Source organism: Micromonas commoda, chromosome 11, assembly GCF_000090985.2.
Source record: "Micromonas commoda chromosome 11, complete sequence".
Lineage (NCBI taxonomy): Eukaryota > Viridiplantae > Chlorophyta > Mamiellophyceae > Mamiellales > Mamiellaceae > Micromonas > Micromonas commoda.
Window position 1 is genome coordinate 645,052 of NC_013048.1, and position 13,683 is coordinate 658,734.

The 13,683-nt window shown below is 63.2% G+C and overlaps 5 protein-coding genes across 5 annotated transcripts; 3 read left to right on the top strand and 2 right to left on the bottom strand.

The window, feature by feature from the left end:
- Nucleotides 1–93: 93 nt before the first annotated feature.
- Nucleotides 94–1,410, top strand: MICPUN_62567 (zinc finger domain-containing protein; the record flags this gene model as incomplete). The annotated part of the gene is made up of 1 exon (XM_002504903.1): nt 94–1,410. One exon carries the CDS (start codon nt 94–96, stop codon nt 1,408–1,410), a length of 1,317 nt encoding a protein of 438 aa, XP_002504949.1.
- A 261-nt stretch (nt 1,411–1,671) lies between these two features.
- MICPUN_62568 (voltage-gated ion channel superfamily) lies at nt 1,672–8,316 on the top strand (the record flags this gene model as incomplete). The annotated part of the gene is made up of 1 exon (XM_002504904.1): nt 1,672–8,316. The coding sequence occupies one exon, from the start codon at nt 1,672–1,674 to the stop codon at nt 8,314–8,316; it is 6,645 nt and encodes a 2,214-aa protein (XP_002504950.1).
- Nucleotides 8,317–8,388: 72 nt separating this feature from the next.
- MICPUN_62569 (dof-like transcription factor) lies at nt 8,389–10,577 on the bottom strand (the record flags this gene model as incomplete). The annotated part of the gene is made up of 2 exons (XM_002505204.1): nt 8,389–10,223; nt 10,443–10,577. 2 exons carry the CDS (start codon nt 10,575–10,577, stop codon nt 8,616–8,618), a joined length of 1,743 nt encoding a protein of 580 aa, XP_002505250.1. The 3' UTR covers nt 8,389–8,615.
- Nucleotides 10,578–12,597: 2,020 nt separating this feature from the next.
- MICPUN_72338 (predicted protein) lies at nt 12,598–12,960 on the top strand (the record flags this gene model as incomplete). Its single annotated transcript, XM_002504905.1, has 1 exon — nt 12,598–12,960. A coding segment is annotated over one exon (363 nt), but the record flags the coding sequence as incomplete, so codon positions are not given.
- Nucleotides 12,961–13,458: 498 nt separating this feature from the next.
- On the bottom strand, nt 13,459–13,668 carry MICPUN_62571 (predicted protein; the record flags this gene model as incomplete). Its single annotated transcript, XM_002505205.1, has 1 exon — nt 13,459–13,668. One exon carries the CDS (start codon nt 13,666–13,668, stop codon nt 13,459–13,461), a length of 210 nt encoding a protein of 69 aa, XP_002505251.1.
- Between the last annotated feature and the right edge of the window lie 15 nt (nt 13,669–13,683).

Here is a 13,683-nt window from a genome sequence, read left to right on the forward strand (position 1 = left end):
TTTGCTTTGCTTGTCCAACCGACCGCATGCGGACGACGCTCAAAGTTGGCACCGTCGTGAGCGCGTTGACCCCACTCGTCGCGGCGCCTGTCCATGTCGGAATTCCTTCGGGAGCTCCGCGCGGCGCGCGCTGCGCGCGAGGCACGTATCGAGCTCCGCGCGAGCGCGAGAGTCACCACCGCTCTCGAAGCGGCGGTGGACGCGGCCTCCACCCTCGAAAGCGCAGAAACCATCGCTGGACGAGCCGACGGGCGAAACCCGGGCGTCGGACCTGGCGTCGAGCACGTCGAGCCGGATCTGCTCCCGTCCTCCGCGCGGCGACGACGCAGGGGCGGAGATCTCCTCAGCGACGAGGCGTTGCGGAGGATCGTGGACCGGATACACGCGCAGCACGTCGAGGAGAGCGACGCCAACGCCAGGCTCCGGGCAGCCATCCGCGGACTCGAGCCGAACGAGTTCGCCTCACTCCCGGACGATACGTGGCCGGGCCTCGACCGCGAAGACGGCGCCGCGCGTTCGGACGAGTGCGCCGTGTGTTACGTCGGGTTCGAGGACGGCGACGCCCTGAAGGTGCTACCGTGCGGACACTCGCAATTCCACCTCGGGTGCATCCGGACCTGGCTTCAGCGCTCGCCAACCTGCCCGCTGTGCCGGTGCGCGTGCAGACCTCCGCGGGTGCATCTCCTGAAACCCACCCGCGAAATCTCCTCAGCGACGAACCGCGAGGAGGATCCAACGTCGGATACCCCGCTCGACCTCGAATACCCCGAGCAGACGTCAACCGCGACGACAACCGCCGAGCTGCGTCTCACGCTCGACCGTCTCAGACGGGAACACGAGGAGGAGAGCGCGTGGCTCGATTCGCTGGAGGCGCAGCCGCGGTTCGTCCCTCTCGGGGGTGCCGTCGTCGGGGGTGCCGTCGGGGGTGCCGATGGAGGTGACGAGGGTGCCGAGGGAGAGGAAGACGCGGACGCGACGCGCCGCGCCGGCGTCCGGGAACGCGCGCGGCGATACTTCGACCCCCTCGACACGGAGTACATGCGGCGCAACTACGGCGAGCTGTACAGGCTGAGGGAGGAGGAGAGGACGATCCTCGCGAGGTTGGACGCCCTGAGCGTGCACGAGGACGCGCTGCGGGTGCGACTGGCGGACGCGAGGGACGCGCGTGAGAGGCAGAGGGCGAGGGTGGGTGCCGAGGAGGCGTCGTCGGTCGGCGGCGGCGTTCGTCGTCGGTGGTTGCGAAACGGCGAGGTTGATGCCGCGACGCGGGGAACTTCGGCCGACGCGACCGCCCTCCCACGGGGCGCCCCGGCGGCGGCGTTGGAACAGGTGGCTGCGGAGAGGACCCGCGCGAGTGTGGTCAACGCCATGGATGCGATCGCGAGGTGGAGGAGGAACGGGGACGAGTAGCGGCGGGGAGGTGGTGGTCGGTTGTAAATGAAGTGTCCGACCGAGAAAGGACCGTTACGTCCGCTTCGCGTGGTGGATGCAGTCTCGTGAGTTCCGACCGCAGTGGCTCGAGGCGCAGGCGTCGCGCGGTATCGAGCCGGATATCGGCGGATATCGAATAGATACAAGCTCGTATATGCCACATCGCGCGGCGTGAGGCGGTAGAAACGTGAGATACACGGCGGGTAGGGTGTCGCCGCGCGGGTGCCGTGATTCGCGACGATGCCGGTCGTCAAGAACCCGGCCAAGAAGAAGGGCCCGTCGCTCGAGGAGCGCATGAGGATGGTCGCCGCGGCGGAGGCCAAGGCTCGAAAGGAAAAGATGAAGAAACGCGACCGGCGCGGCCCCATCACCAGGTTCATCGAGTGGCTCCCCAAGTGGTGGACACGCGTGAACGAGAACAACACGTCGCTGTACCTCTTCCACGAGAAGTCGCGGGTGAGGCGCAACGCGTGGAGGCTCATCCGGTGGAAGTGGTTCGATCGCACGGTCATGGCGGCCATCGTCGTCAACTGCGCCTTCCTCGCCATGTACGACCCGACCCAGCCAGACGATTCGAGCGGGAATCAGATGCTGAACCTGGTCGAGATGGCGTTCACGGTGATCTTCACCGTCGAGTTCGTCATCCAGATCGTCGCGAGGAATTTCCTCATCGGTCCCGGGGCGTACCTCAAGAACCCTTGGTTCTTCCTGGACTTCATCATCGTCGTCGCGGGCTGGGTCGCGCTGATATTCACGATCGTCGGGATGGCGGGGGGAGGGAACGTGTCGGGGATACGAACCCTCCGCGCGCTCAAGCCCCTGCGCACCATCAGCGGCGTCCCCGGCCTGAGAGTGCTGGTGACCACGATCATAGACTCCATGCCCTTCGTGGGCAACGCGTGCTTGATCCTGGTGTGGCTCTTCTTCGTGTTTGGCGTGGTGGGGATCGATATGTTCGCCGGGGAGCTGACGCACAGGTGCTTCACGCACGGCGGCGAGGTTCTCATCCGCGAGGAGGCGAACCTGCCGTGCGACCCCGGGGCAGCCGGTCGGCTCTGCGGCGTCGGCGAGTTCTGCCTGGACTCGGGACTCGCGCCGAACAGGGGGTACACCAGTTTCGATAACATCCTCTGGGCGTCGCTCGTCGTGTTTCAGACGATCACGATGCGGGGCTGGAGCGACGTGAGCGACAAGCTGGAGGCTGCGACCGGTAACCCCGACCTCGTCAAGGTGTTCTTTGTCGCGGCGGTTTTCATCGGCGGATTCTTCGCGATGACGCTGATAACCTCGGTGCTCATCGCCGAGTTTCACAAGACGTCCGTGCTGGAGCGAAAGACCGGGACGGCGCAGGACGGTAAGGCTGCGCGACGGATGAAGCGGCGGTTGAACCGTAAGCCCTGGTTCATCCGCGCCAAGCGGTTCCTAAAGAGCGAGTGGTTCTACCAGAAGCCGCTCAAGGCGCTGGTGACCAACAGGTGGTTCGATCGGTTCGTCACGCTGCTCATCGTCGCAAACACCGTCACGCTGGCGTCGGAGTACCACGGAATGGACCAGAACCTCTTCGATTTGCTGCAGCAGATCAACGTGTTTCTCACGCTCGCGTTCGCGCTCGAGATGGTGCTCAAAGTTTTGGGCCTCGGCGTGCTGGCGTACTGCAGCGATCGGATGAATTTGTTCGACGCCGCCATCGTGATCGTGTCCATCGTGGAAATGCTGTCGTCGCAGTCGTCCATGTCGGTGCTGCGCGCGTTCCGCCTGGTGCGCGTACTACGATCGGTCAAGTTCCTGCGCCAGTACAAGCGCATGCGACAGCTCATGGAGAACATATCGCGGGGTCTGAGGGGCATGCTCGATTTCCTTCTCCTCACGTTGCTCTTTGTGTTTATCTTCTCGGTGCTTGGCATGCAAATCTTCGGCGGTGGTGACGGTTTCGCGGGGCAACGGAAGAACTTCGACTCGTTCGGAAACTCGTTCTTGCTCGTGTTCGAGATGCTGACGGGCAGCGACTGGTACAACGCGATGTGGAACGGTATGGACAGCGAGGGTAAGTGGGCGGCTCTCTTCTTCGTCGCGTGGATGCTTCTGGGCCACTTCATCATACTTGACCTCCTCCTCGCGAACATGGTGTTCAACTTCTCTCTCGAGACGGAGGACGAGCGGCTGGAACGCGAGGAGAAGGAGCGTCTGCAGAAGCAGATTCTCTACGGCGATAAACGCGATCTAACCAGAACTGGGGGGGCTGAGGTCATCACCGAGCGAATGACCACGAGGAAGAGCAGGCTTTTTGCCAAGGAAGCTGCCGCCATGCGCGTGTGGCTCCGGGAAACCGGGCAGAGCTATGGCGACGACGACGACTGGTCCTCCGACGAGGAAGAGGACACGAAGAAGAAAAAGCGCGCCCCGACGCTGTACTCGACGACGGACGGGGGCGAGACCGACGGTGAGACCGACGGCGAGGGGGAGCCGCGGGAGGATGAATCCTCTGAGGACGATGCCGAGGACGGAGCCCCCGAGGACGAGTTCACGACTCAACAGGTGGATCCCCAGGAGGAGCTGAAGAAGACCTTGGCAGTCGGCGTGGCGGTGCCGGTGAACCAGGAGCAAGTGGAGGAGGCGGAGCGAAAGACCGTTCAGCTGCACGGCGCGAGGCGGCCGCTCGACAAGTTCAGGGCTGCCGCAAACAAAGCCATCACCGGTATTCGCATGGCCGGCGATAGGTGGCAGGATCCAAACTACGACGGTCGCTCCACCGCGTCATCGCCGGAGAGTGGCTCCATGTCGTCGAGGAGTCATTACACCGACCTCACTGGTCTTGAAGGCGAAGAGCTCGAGGATGCCATCCTGCAGCAGGACACGGAGCGGAAGAAGGCTCGGCGACGCGCTCTGATGACCACGGTGTCCAAGCTCGTGAACAGAAAATCCAGGCGGCAGCTGATGGAGGAGGAAGAAGCCGCCGCCGCCGCGTCCGTCTCCGGCTTTGACACCAGCACCCTGCTCACCTCGACATCCGGCCGCAGATCGAGCTCCAGGACCGGCACGTACTCGAACATCAGCGGCAGCGTCGACGGTACCGGCAGCGTCCTCGACGATATCTTCGCCGACACGCTTCAGAGAGCGGAGGCGCAGGGTCAGAACCTGTCGCGCGAGGAGGTCGCCAGGCGAATGGGCTGGGACCCGTCCGCGCTCTCCGCGGTGGGAACCAAGACAGACACGGTCCTATCCGGGTCCTCTGGCGAGGAAGATGACGGTACCGAGTTGTCCTACGACGGTGGGTACGGAGACTACGCTTCCAGGGCGCACGAGCTCGGATTCGGCTCCCTCGCCGCGCACGGCAGGGTCGGCCGGGCGCCGTCCATGAAGTCGGGAATGTCTTTCGCGGAGAAGACCGCGCGGCTGGCGCGGGAACGGAGCAGCGGGAACGTGGGCAGGTACCAGGGAGAGGGGGTCGACCCGGAGGTTGCCGCAAAGCTTCGAGCCCTGGGAATCGAGAGCGGTGAGCCGACGACGACGAGCTCCACCGCGTTGCCCTCGCCCGACTCGTCGCGTTCGCCGAGCACGCTTCGGCGCCGATCGGCGTCGATGTCGTCCGATCGGCGGGGGGGGACGAGAGAAGACGTCTCGCACGAGAACACGCCCCCTCTACGCGAATCCGGAAGAGAGTGGAAGAGCCCCGAGGCGGCAAAAATGGCGGCAAAAACGGTCGGCGCGCGGGTCGCCGCTCAGCCCCGCGCGCGCGCCTTCGGCCGAGCCCCGGCATTCCCCGGCGCGACCGAAGCGCGCCCCGGCGGCGGCGGCGCGAGGGAGGCTCTGCGCATGGTCCCTCCGGGCGTCGAGGACCGAACCGATGCTACTTCGGCGTTGGAGGGCATGTCGTCGTCCGGCGGCGGCGGCGGCGGCGGCGGGGGCGCGACGGATCGGGGCACGCCGCCACCGAAGGCGCCGTTCACCCTGGATCCCGAGCCGGCCGCCGGCTCCGCGCGGAAGAAGCCGGCGCCGTTCGGCGCGCAGGTGCGACAGAGGCGCGAGGGCGGTCTCCTCGACAGGCTGTACCGCATGGTGGCTCAGGGGGCGCCCCCGGAGGGAACCGCCGCGCTCGCGCCGGTGGAGGGTTCCGAGTCGCGCGTCACCATGGGCCGTCGCGCGGCAGCCGCGGGCGCCAAGGGGGGTATGAACAGGATGGGCATCCCGGCGCCGACGCTCGCGGAGCAGCTCGCGGCGCTCGGAGCGAGAGACGAGGGCAAGACGTCGTCGGGGCCCGGGCCGGTCACGGAGGCTTACGAGGGCGACGGCGACGGCGACGGCGACGGCGAACCCTCGTTGATGGCGAGGATGCACGCGGCGCGGCAGAGGGGCCTGGTGAGTCGGCAACATCGCGAGGGTTTCACGCCGGAGCAGACGCGGGGGCGGGCGTTTGCGCAGCTGATATCGGCGGGCGCAGGCTTGATGGGATCAAACGAGAACCTCGCGGGCATGGCCAACCAGCGCCCGGCCAGCGCGGGGGGCAGGACCCGCTTCGCCAACGTGCCGCCGCTGAATCTCGACCCTCTTCGTGACGGCAAGGAGAACACCAGCGCGCCGGCGACGCCGTCGAAGAAGCCCCCGTCGAGGACGTCCTCCGTCGGCGCCGGTCTCTCCATGGGCGTCTCGCTCGCGGCGACGCGGGTCAAGACGCAGGAGCTCGCCAAGGATATGATGCAGCGCATGGAAGCTCGACGTCTGGAGATGGCGAAGATCCAGCCCATCACCAACAACGACGTGCTGCTCGAACCCATGACGGAGGATCTCTGCTTGCCCCACATCGGGGTTGTGGTTCGAGGCGGCGCGGCTGACGGAAAGCGGCGCATGGACGGCGTCCCCGATCGCGACGTCATCGTCAACCTGCCCGCTAAGCTGAGGGAGCGGCCGAAGCACGCGCAGAAGAAGGTCGGGGAGGATAACATCCTCACTGGAGGCGAGGCGCCCCCGGTGTACATGAAACACCGGAGCCTTTTCGCGTTCTCGCCGCAGAGTCCGTTCCGCCGCGTCGTGTTCATGATCGCGTTTGACAAGAAGTTTGAGTACGTCGTGCTGCTGCTCATCTTCGCTTCGAGCATCGCACTCATCGTGGACGACCCCTCGGTAAAACCGGGTTCGACCACGGACGAGGTACTCCGCGGCTTGGACCTCTCGTTCACCACCGTTTTCTTCATGGAGATGTGCACGAAGATCATATCGATGGGGCTCGTGTTGCACCCGGGCGCGTACTTGAGAGACGCGTGGAACTGCCTGGACGGACTGATCGTGGTCACGTCCGTGCTCTCACTCGTGCTCAACAGCTCGAGCCTGACGATCGTACGGAGCTTCAGGATCCTGCGCGCGTTGCGACCGCTCCGGATGGTCAGGCGCCTGCGAGGCATGCAGATGGTCATGGCCACGCTGGCTCGGTCGCTGCCGCAGATCGGCAACGTTCTGATATTCGGCGTGTTCCAGTTTGTGGTTTTTGGCATACTCGGCGTACAGGTATTCGGCGGGATGTTCTGGCGGTGCACAGACCCGAGCGTGACCCACGTTGACCAGTGTCAGGGCATGTTTCAGGGTCCTGACGGTAACTCGCAGCTGCGACAGTGGGTCAACCCAGTGCTAAACTTTGACCACATCGGGAACTCAATGCTCTCGCTGTTCGTCGTCACCACGATGGACAAGTGGTTCGAGATCGCGCACCGCGGCATGGACGTCACGGAAGTGAACTACCAGCCGGTGGCGAACGCCTCATCAATCAACGTCCTCTTCTTCATAGCGTTTGTCCTCCTATCGTCGCTTTTCTGGGTGTATCTGTTGGTCGGCGCGCTGATCGACACATACCGGCGAATCGCCGCAGCCACTGGGGAGATGGTTTTCACCACCCCGGGGCAGCAGAAATGGGCGGAGGCGCTGAAGATGAAGCAGAGGCAGAACGCGGCGCTGTACGTGGACAACCGCGAGCCGGTGTTTTTCATCCGCAAGTGGATATACAGGCTGGTGCAGTGGAAGTGGTTCGAGATGTTCATCATGGGCTGCATTGGATTCAACGTATTCATGATGATCCTGACGCACGAGGGCCAGCCGTCGGGTCTGACCTCGGCGCAGGACAGCCTCGGCGGTTTCTTCACGTGGATATTCGTGATCGAATGCGCCTTGAAAATGTTCGGCCTCGGCGCAAAGAGGTACTTCAAGGACCCGTGGAACAGGTTCGACTTCATCGTCGTCCTCGGGTCGCTTCCAGAGATATTCGGACAGGACATGGGCCCCGGCGCGACCCTGCTGCGGACCTTCCGCCTCGGCAGGCTCTTCAGGCTCCTCAAGGACGCGGCGAGGCTGCGCTCCCTATTTGCAGCGCTCGTAGACTCAGTTGTCGCCATGGGTAACGTGGGAAGCCTGCTGTTTCTGCTAATGTTCATCTACAGCGTCCTTGGCATGAACCTATTTGGCAAGATGGAGCACGGGCAGTTCATCAATGAGGGGGCCAATTTTGAGAACTTCGGGAACGGCCTACTGGTGCTCTTCAGGGTGTTCACCGGCGACGGATGGTCGCGACTCATGGTCGATACCATGGACTGCGACCTGGTCGAGGGGTTCATGCAGGGCGACTACTACACCAAATGTTACGGTTCCAATTTCGCAGCGCCGTTGTTCTTCGTCACGTTCATCTCATTCGCAACTTTCATTTTGCTGAATCTCTTCATCGCCATCATGCTCGACAAGTTCGTCGACGCGGCGCAGGGCGAAGGACTGTTATCCACCGCTTCGTTCTTCGACCTGCTGCAGCGCAAGATGCTGCTGGACGGGTTTGTTGAGCGACTGAAGCAGAGGCTCGAGGAGAACAGGATCCGGCTCGGCATCAAGAAAAAGTCTGGTAAGTCCAGGTAGCAATCTTAGTTTGTACCGAAGGTACTGTAACATTGAGGCGACTATTGTACGCGATAAGTCTCGTTTCGTTATCGCTTGCGTGTTGCGCGCTTGCTTTACAAATCAATACAGGTGCTAGATATGCAGTAGATCGGCTACTGAGAGTTTTGGCTTTAGCGTGCACCTCATTCAAAGTACATGGAAAAGTTCCAATCCCTTATGTTGCTTGATGATGATGAAATGAATGCAGGGTTTTATGTCGTGTTGTATGTGGAACCTTGGTTGTATGTGGTAAGTGTGGGTCTGCGAAGCGCCGGGAGTTAACCGGCGTGACCCGCGCGATCCTCAACCTTGAATCGCTTGGCGTCGGGGGCGTCCGCGGCGGCACCCTTGCCCTCGGCAGCGGGTGGTGCGGCGTACGGGTTGTACCCGGCGGAAATTGCGGCGGCGATTTGCTGCATCTGCGCCGGATCCATTCCTCCGAAAGAATTGGGCGCGTGCTGCGCCTGCATGGCGGCCATCGCGGGGCCCATCATGGCCATCATGCTCGCCCAGTTGGGCGCTCCGGCGGCGGCGGCGGGTGGGAAGAATCCCGGGGGAGCCGAGGAGGTCGTGGGCGCCGCGCTGGACGCGGGCTGTGCCCCGTTCGTCACGGATGTCGCGGGGGGTTGCTCGGTCGCCCTGGGGTACGCGGGCACGCTGCCGGCGCTGGCAGCGGCGGGGGCGGGAGCCGAACCAGAGTCCGCCATGGAGGCGCGGGGCGACCCGGGGTTGCTGTACGGGTTGGCGAAGGGGTTCATGCCCCCGTACCTCGCCGCCATCGCGGCCGCGAACGCCTGCTGCGCGGCGGCGGCAGCCTGCTGCTGCTGCTGCTCCGCGCTGGGTTGTTGAGCCGTGGCGCCCTGCATGAACGCCGTCATCTGCGCGGCGACGGCCTGCTGCATCGCCGCGGCGTCCCACCCTCCGGCCGCGGATCCCGAGCTGGCCGCCTGCATCGCCGCGGCGGCCTGCATCGCCGCGAACGGGTTGTATCCGGGCATGCCGCCGGACATGGCGGCGAACATGGCTCCGTAGTCCGGCGCCGCGCCCGCGCCGCTACCCTCGCCCGCTCCGCTTCCCTCACCCGGGGAGCCGCCCCGCCCGCCCCCCGAGGACGAGGGCACGGCGCCGAAGGGCATCGGCCAGGCGCCCGATCCCGCCGCGGCGAGGCGGTACGCGGAATCGTCGCCCTCAGCCTCCGTCGCGCTTCCGTCCGAGCTGCCGTCCCTGCGCTCGCGCTTTCCTAGCGCGGCGGCGGCGGCGTGCATGGCAGCCTCGGTGAGGCCTCCGAGCGCTCCGACCCGCCCGCGTCCGTTCGCCGCCGCCGAGGCTGCGAGGGCCGCGAACGCCGCGGCACCCGCCGCCTGCGAGTTATCTCCCGAGCCGTTGACGCCGTTCTTGTTCTTCCTCCTTCCGGCGCCCACCGGGACGTTGCGCAGCATGCCGCCCGCGGTCCAATACCTCTGGCAGCCGCGGCAGAAGTACCGCGGTTGCTTCACGTTGTAGTTGTTGTAGTAGCAGAACTTCGTCTCTTCGCTGGCGCATCGCGGGCAAGACACGGTTCCTTCGGGACGTGGTAGCTTGGGCTTGCCGTTCGCCTCGAGCTCGACCTCCTTCTCCTCCTCCTCCTCAGTCTTCGCATCCTTCGCCTTGACCTTGGCCTTGGCGTCCGAATCTTTCCCGGAGCCGGGCTTGCCGGCCTTGTCGCCCTTGCCGGCGTCGCGACCGGACTTACGCGCCGATGCATCCTTGCCCTTACCGTCCTTACCGTTGGAACCCTTGTCGCCCTTCTTGCCCTTGTCGGAGCCCTTCTTCTTCTCGTCCTCGCTCCCGTCAGCGCTACCGGAAGAGCTGCGAAGTTCCTCGGCCGCGGCTGCGAGAATCGCGTCCTGCGCGAGCGAAAAGTGGCGGAATGGGGGTGGGTTTCGGTCAGCCAACACCCTTGGCGATTCATCGGGCGCGCGTGCATGGCGCGGACGGGGTCGGAAGGCTGCCGGGGGCGCGACCGACGGGACTCGGGAACGACGGCGAAAAAGGCTTCGAAGAGATCCGGTAGAAAAAAAAACGAGCGTTGGCGGTGACGTGTGTATCCGGTACTGGGCGCGTACCAGTCCCAGGTTGGCGTCGTTCTTCCCCGCGTCCTTCCTCACGATGGGGTATTGTGTGTTAGTATTCGCTCCGGCCTCAGCCTTGGCCGCGGTGCGTCCGCGCGCCGACCCCTCGGCCTTGGAAGCGGGCGCCATCTCCGCGGGAAATTCACGTATTCCTTCTCGCTTTGCAAGATTCACCGCGGAATCTCTTTCCGGCTTATGTGACCGAGCGCCCTCTGCGCAACGGTAAAACGTGGACGACTGCGGCCGAACAGTTCGGGCGCAAGTCGTGGCACTCTACGATCGAAACTCGCGCGGTTGCACGTCGGGAACCGCGAGCGCGTCGGAGTGGGTTCGATGCTGGAAAAGCTCACCCAAAAGTCGCAAAAGAGCGTGACACGCAAGGCCCTTGAGTGCTCCTGGTTCACTTGAGCAAATCTGATTCGCATCTAACCCGGAATCAGATTTGATGATTTGCTTTTTTCACGACGCATGCCAATTCCTTGTTTTCCTCGGCCGAATTAGTGTATTTTAGGCAGTATCATTGGCACATTCATTGGAAATAATGTCACGTAATCGCCCAATTGTTTTTCGCCTGAAGAAAAAACCGGCCGACGGCCGAACACACGAGAATCCCATTGAAAAAATCCTGGGAAAGTGCAACTTTTTTTAATTCGAAAGGAGAAGGAAAAGGGGGTAGTTTTTTTGTCAAGACACACCCTCGAAATCATGCCGAAACTTTGGTCAAATCAACCATAAACGAGTCTATTTTCGCTCATTTTGGTGAAGAACATCGGCAGAACGAAAGCCGAGGTCGGGAGAAATAATCACGTTTTCACTGTTGGATGGAATTACGGATCGGGAAAAAATCTCAAGGAAATCGCGTCCTTTCCCCCGTTCGAAAGGTTTCTGGATCAGGCCTGGATGGCTATCAGCCTTATCTTCTCGAGTTTAAAAATGCCGCGCCCAATGAAAAGCGCGTTTTCTGATCCCAAATCGGGAATGGAGGCGCAATGAACCGCACTTTTGCTCCCTGACGGCGCCATTTCCGAACCCAACGGGAGAAATATCTTCCAAAAGCTGTGGAACGTACTCGGGAAAAGCGAACGGCACCCCCGTAAAGGTCACCTACGGATTTTGAGTCATCACAAATGGGATAACCAAAAGTCAGTTATGCCAGACTGTCTCCGCATAATGTGACTCCTTTATGCGCGCCCGGAGAAACCCGAGTCCGAGAAACCCGTCCTTCTCTTCATCATCTTCGCCGTGCCTTGCGCTTGTTGCAGGTTCGGGTTCTTCACCTTCAGCGAGCTCCGGGGAGGTAATTTTTCCGGCACCCCTCACACGCTTCTCGGTCACACCGGTGCGCGCACCGGCGAACTGATTCGAGATAATGCAGAGCGTCTGCCAGGGGGCACGACCCGGCCTTAAGCCGCGCGCGTCGTCGCGAGCCGCGAGGAGCTTCGACGGTCGCGTCGCTGCTCCGAGCGCGAATGCGTGTTCAACCGCCGCCGCCGCATCAAAAAGCGTTGGAACCACGGGGGTCACTTTGACGAACCGCCGTTCGCACCGCGCGCACGGGATCGTCGCGAATGCAGCGCCGCGTCGCCCCGAGGAAACTGCCTCCCCGATGGCCGATGATGAGATCTACTTCGACCCCGCGGACTTCGAGGACGAAGACGACGAACCCGTTTCCTTCGCCCTCGATGCCGACGACGATGACGACGACGACGCCGACGATGACGACGACTGGTTCTTCGTCCCCGAGGGCGCGGGAGTGTCGACTAAGGAGGAGGACCTCTTCGTGGTCGGAGAGGACTACGACGACGACGATAGCTTCGGGTTCGCGCAGGGATTCGCGGACGTCGCCGAGCAGGACGACGACGACGAGACCGAGGGCTACCGCGCAAACACTCGCAAAGGCGCGAAGAGCAACCTCCGGCGGCGCGACAGGAACACGCCGGTGGATATCATGGGCGTCAAGGACGGGCTCAAGGCGGACGTGAACAACAAAGGCGAGCTAACATCGAAACAACTCAAGGAGCTCGCCAAGAAGGAGGAGGAGACCGAAAAGATGCTGCAGATGGGCGTGCCCAAGGCTCTGCTGCGTAAGCTCGAAAGCGAAAAGAGGGCGGTGGACGCGTTCAACGTTCAGAAGCAAAAGGAGAACTCGAGACGGACGCACAAGAGGCTCACCATCGTGGCGGGGACACTATCCAGACGCAAGCTTCTGTCTCCCTCGGGGTTGGACACCAGGCCTATGATGGGGATGGTTCGCGGCGCGACGTTCGACATGATCATGTCGCTCATCGGCATCCGGAGCAACACCGCGTTCCCGCCAGACTCGCGGTGGCTCGACCTCTTCGCCGGCACGGGCGCCATCGGCATCGAGGCCATCAGCCGCGGGTGCGCGGAGTCGCACTTCGTCGAGATGGACCCGTGGGTCGTCAACAACGTCACCAGGAAGAACCTCCAGTCCCTCGGAGTCGTTTCGAAAACAACCGTGCACACCGCATCCGTCGAGGCGTTCCTCGCGCAGCACAAGAACACCGCGCGCGCCGCTGGGGGAGCGTTCGACTTCATCTCCTTCTGCCCGCCCTACTACAGGGTATCCTATCCGGAGCTGCTGATGGAGCTGGACCGATCGCCGCTCGTGGCGGACCATACGGTGATCCTGGTCGAGTACGCTCGGAGCCAAAAGCCGGAGATCACCCCGGCCATTGGGAACCGATTGCGGCGAGTGCGGGACAGGCGGTACGGTCGCACGTACGTCGCGCTGTACGTCTGCGACGGCCGGGAGCTACCGGACGAGGACGACGAGTGGGCGGAGCCCATCGAAGAGGCGACCAGGTTCGGAAAGGCTGTCAGGGGCGGGGGCAAGCGGGACGAAGACGATTTCGACTGAGTGCACAGACCAGTACCTGTAAAAATGCTAGGGACAGCGTTGTATACCTAAGCTAGTGCGCCGGCGATTCGCGCATCCCCGGCTCCGACGGGGTCTTCCCCTGCGTTTACTGCCAGTATCACGCGAGTCTCAGTCCGACCATGGCTCGACAGCCTTCCCTGTCTTTGCGATCTTCGTCACCACCTCCTCATGGGTGACGGTGCCCACCACCGTGACCTTCTGCGTCTCGAGGTTCACGTCGAACGACTGCACCCCCTCCATCTTGCTGAGCACGCGCTCCACCGCGCCGCTGCAGCCGGTGCACATCATCGCCACCTTGAGGATGACCGTGTTGGTCATCGTGCGCGGGTCCGT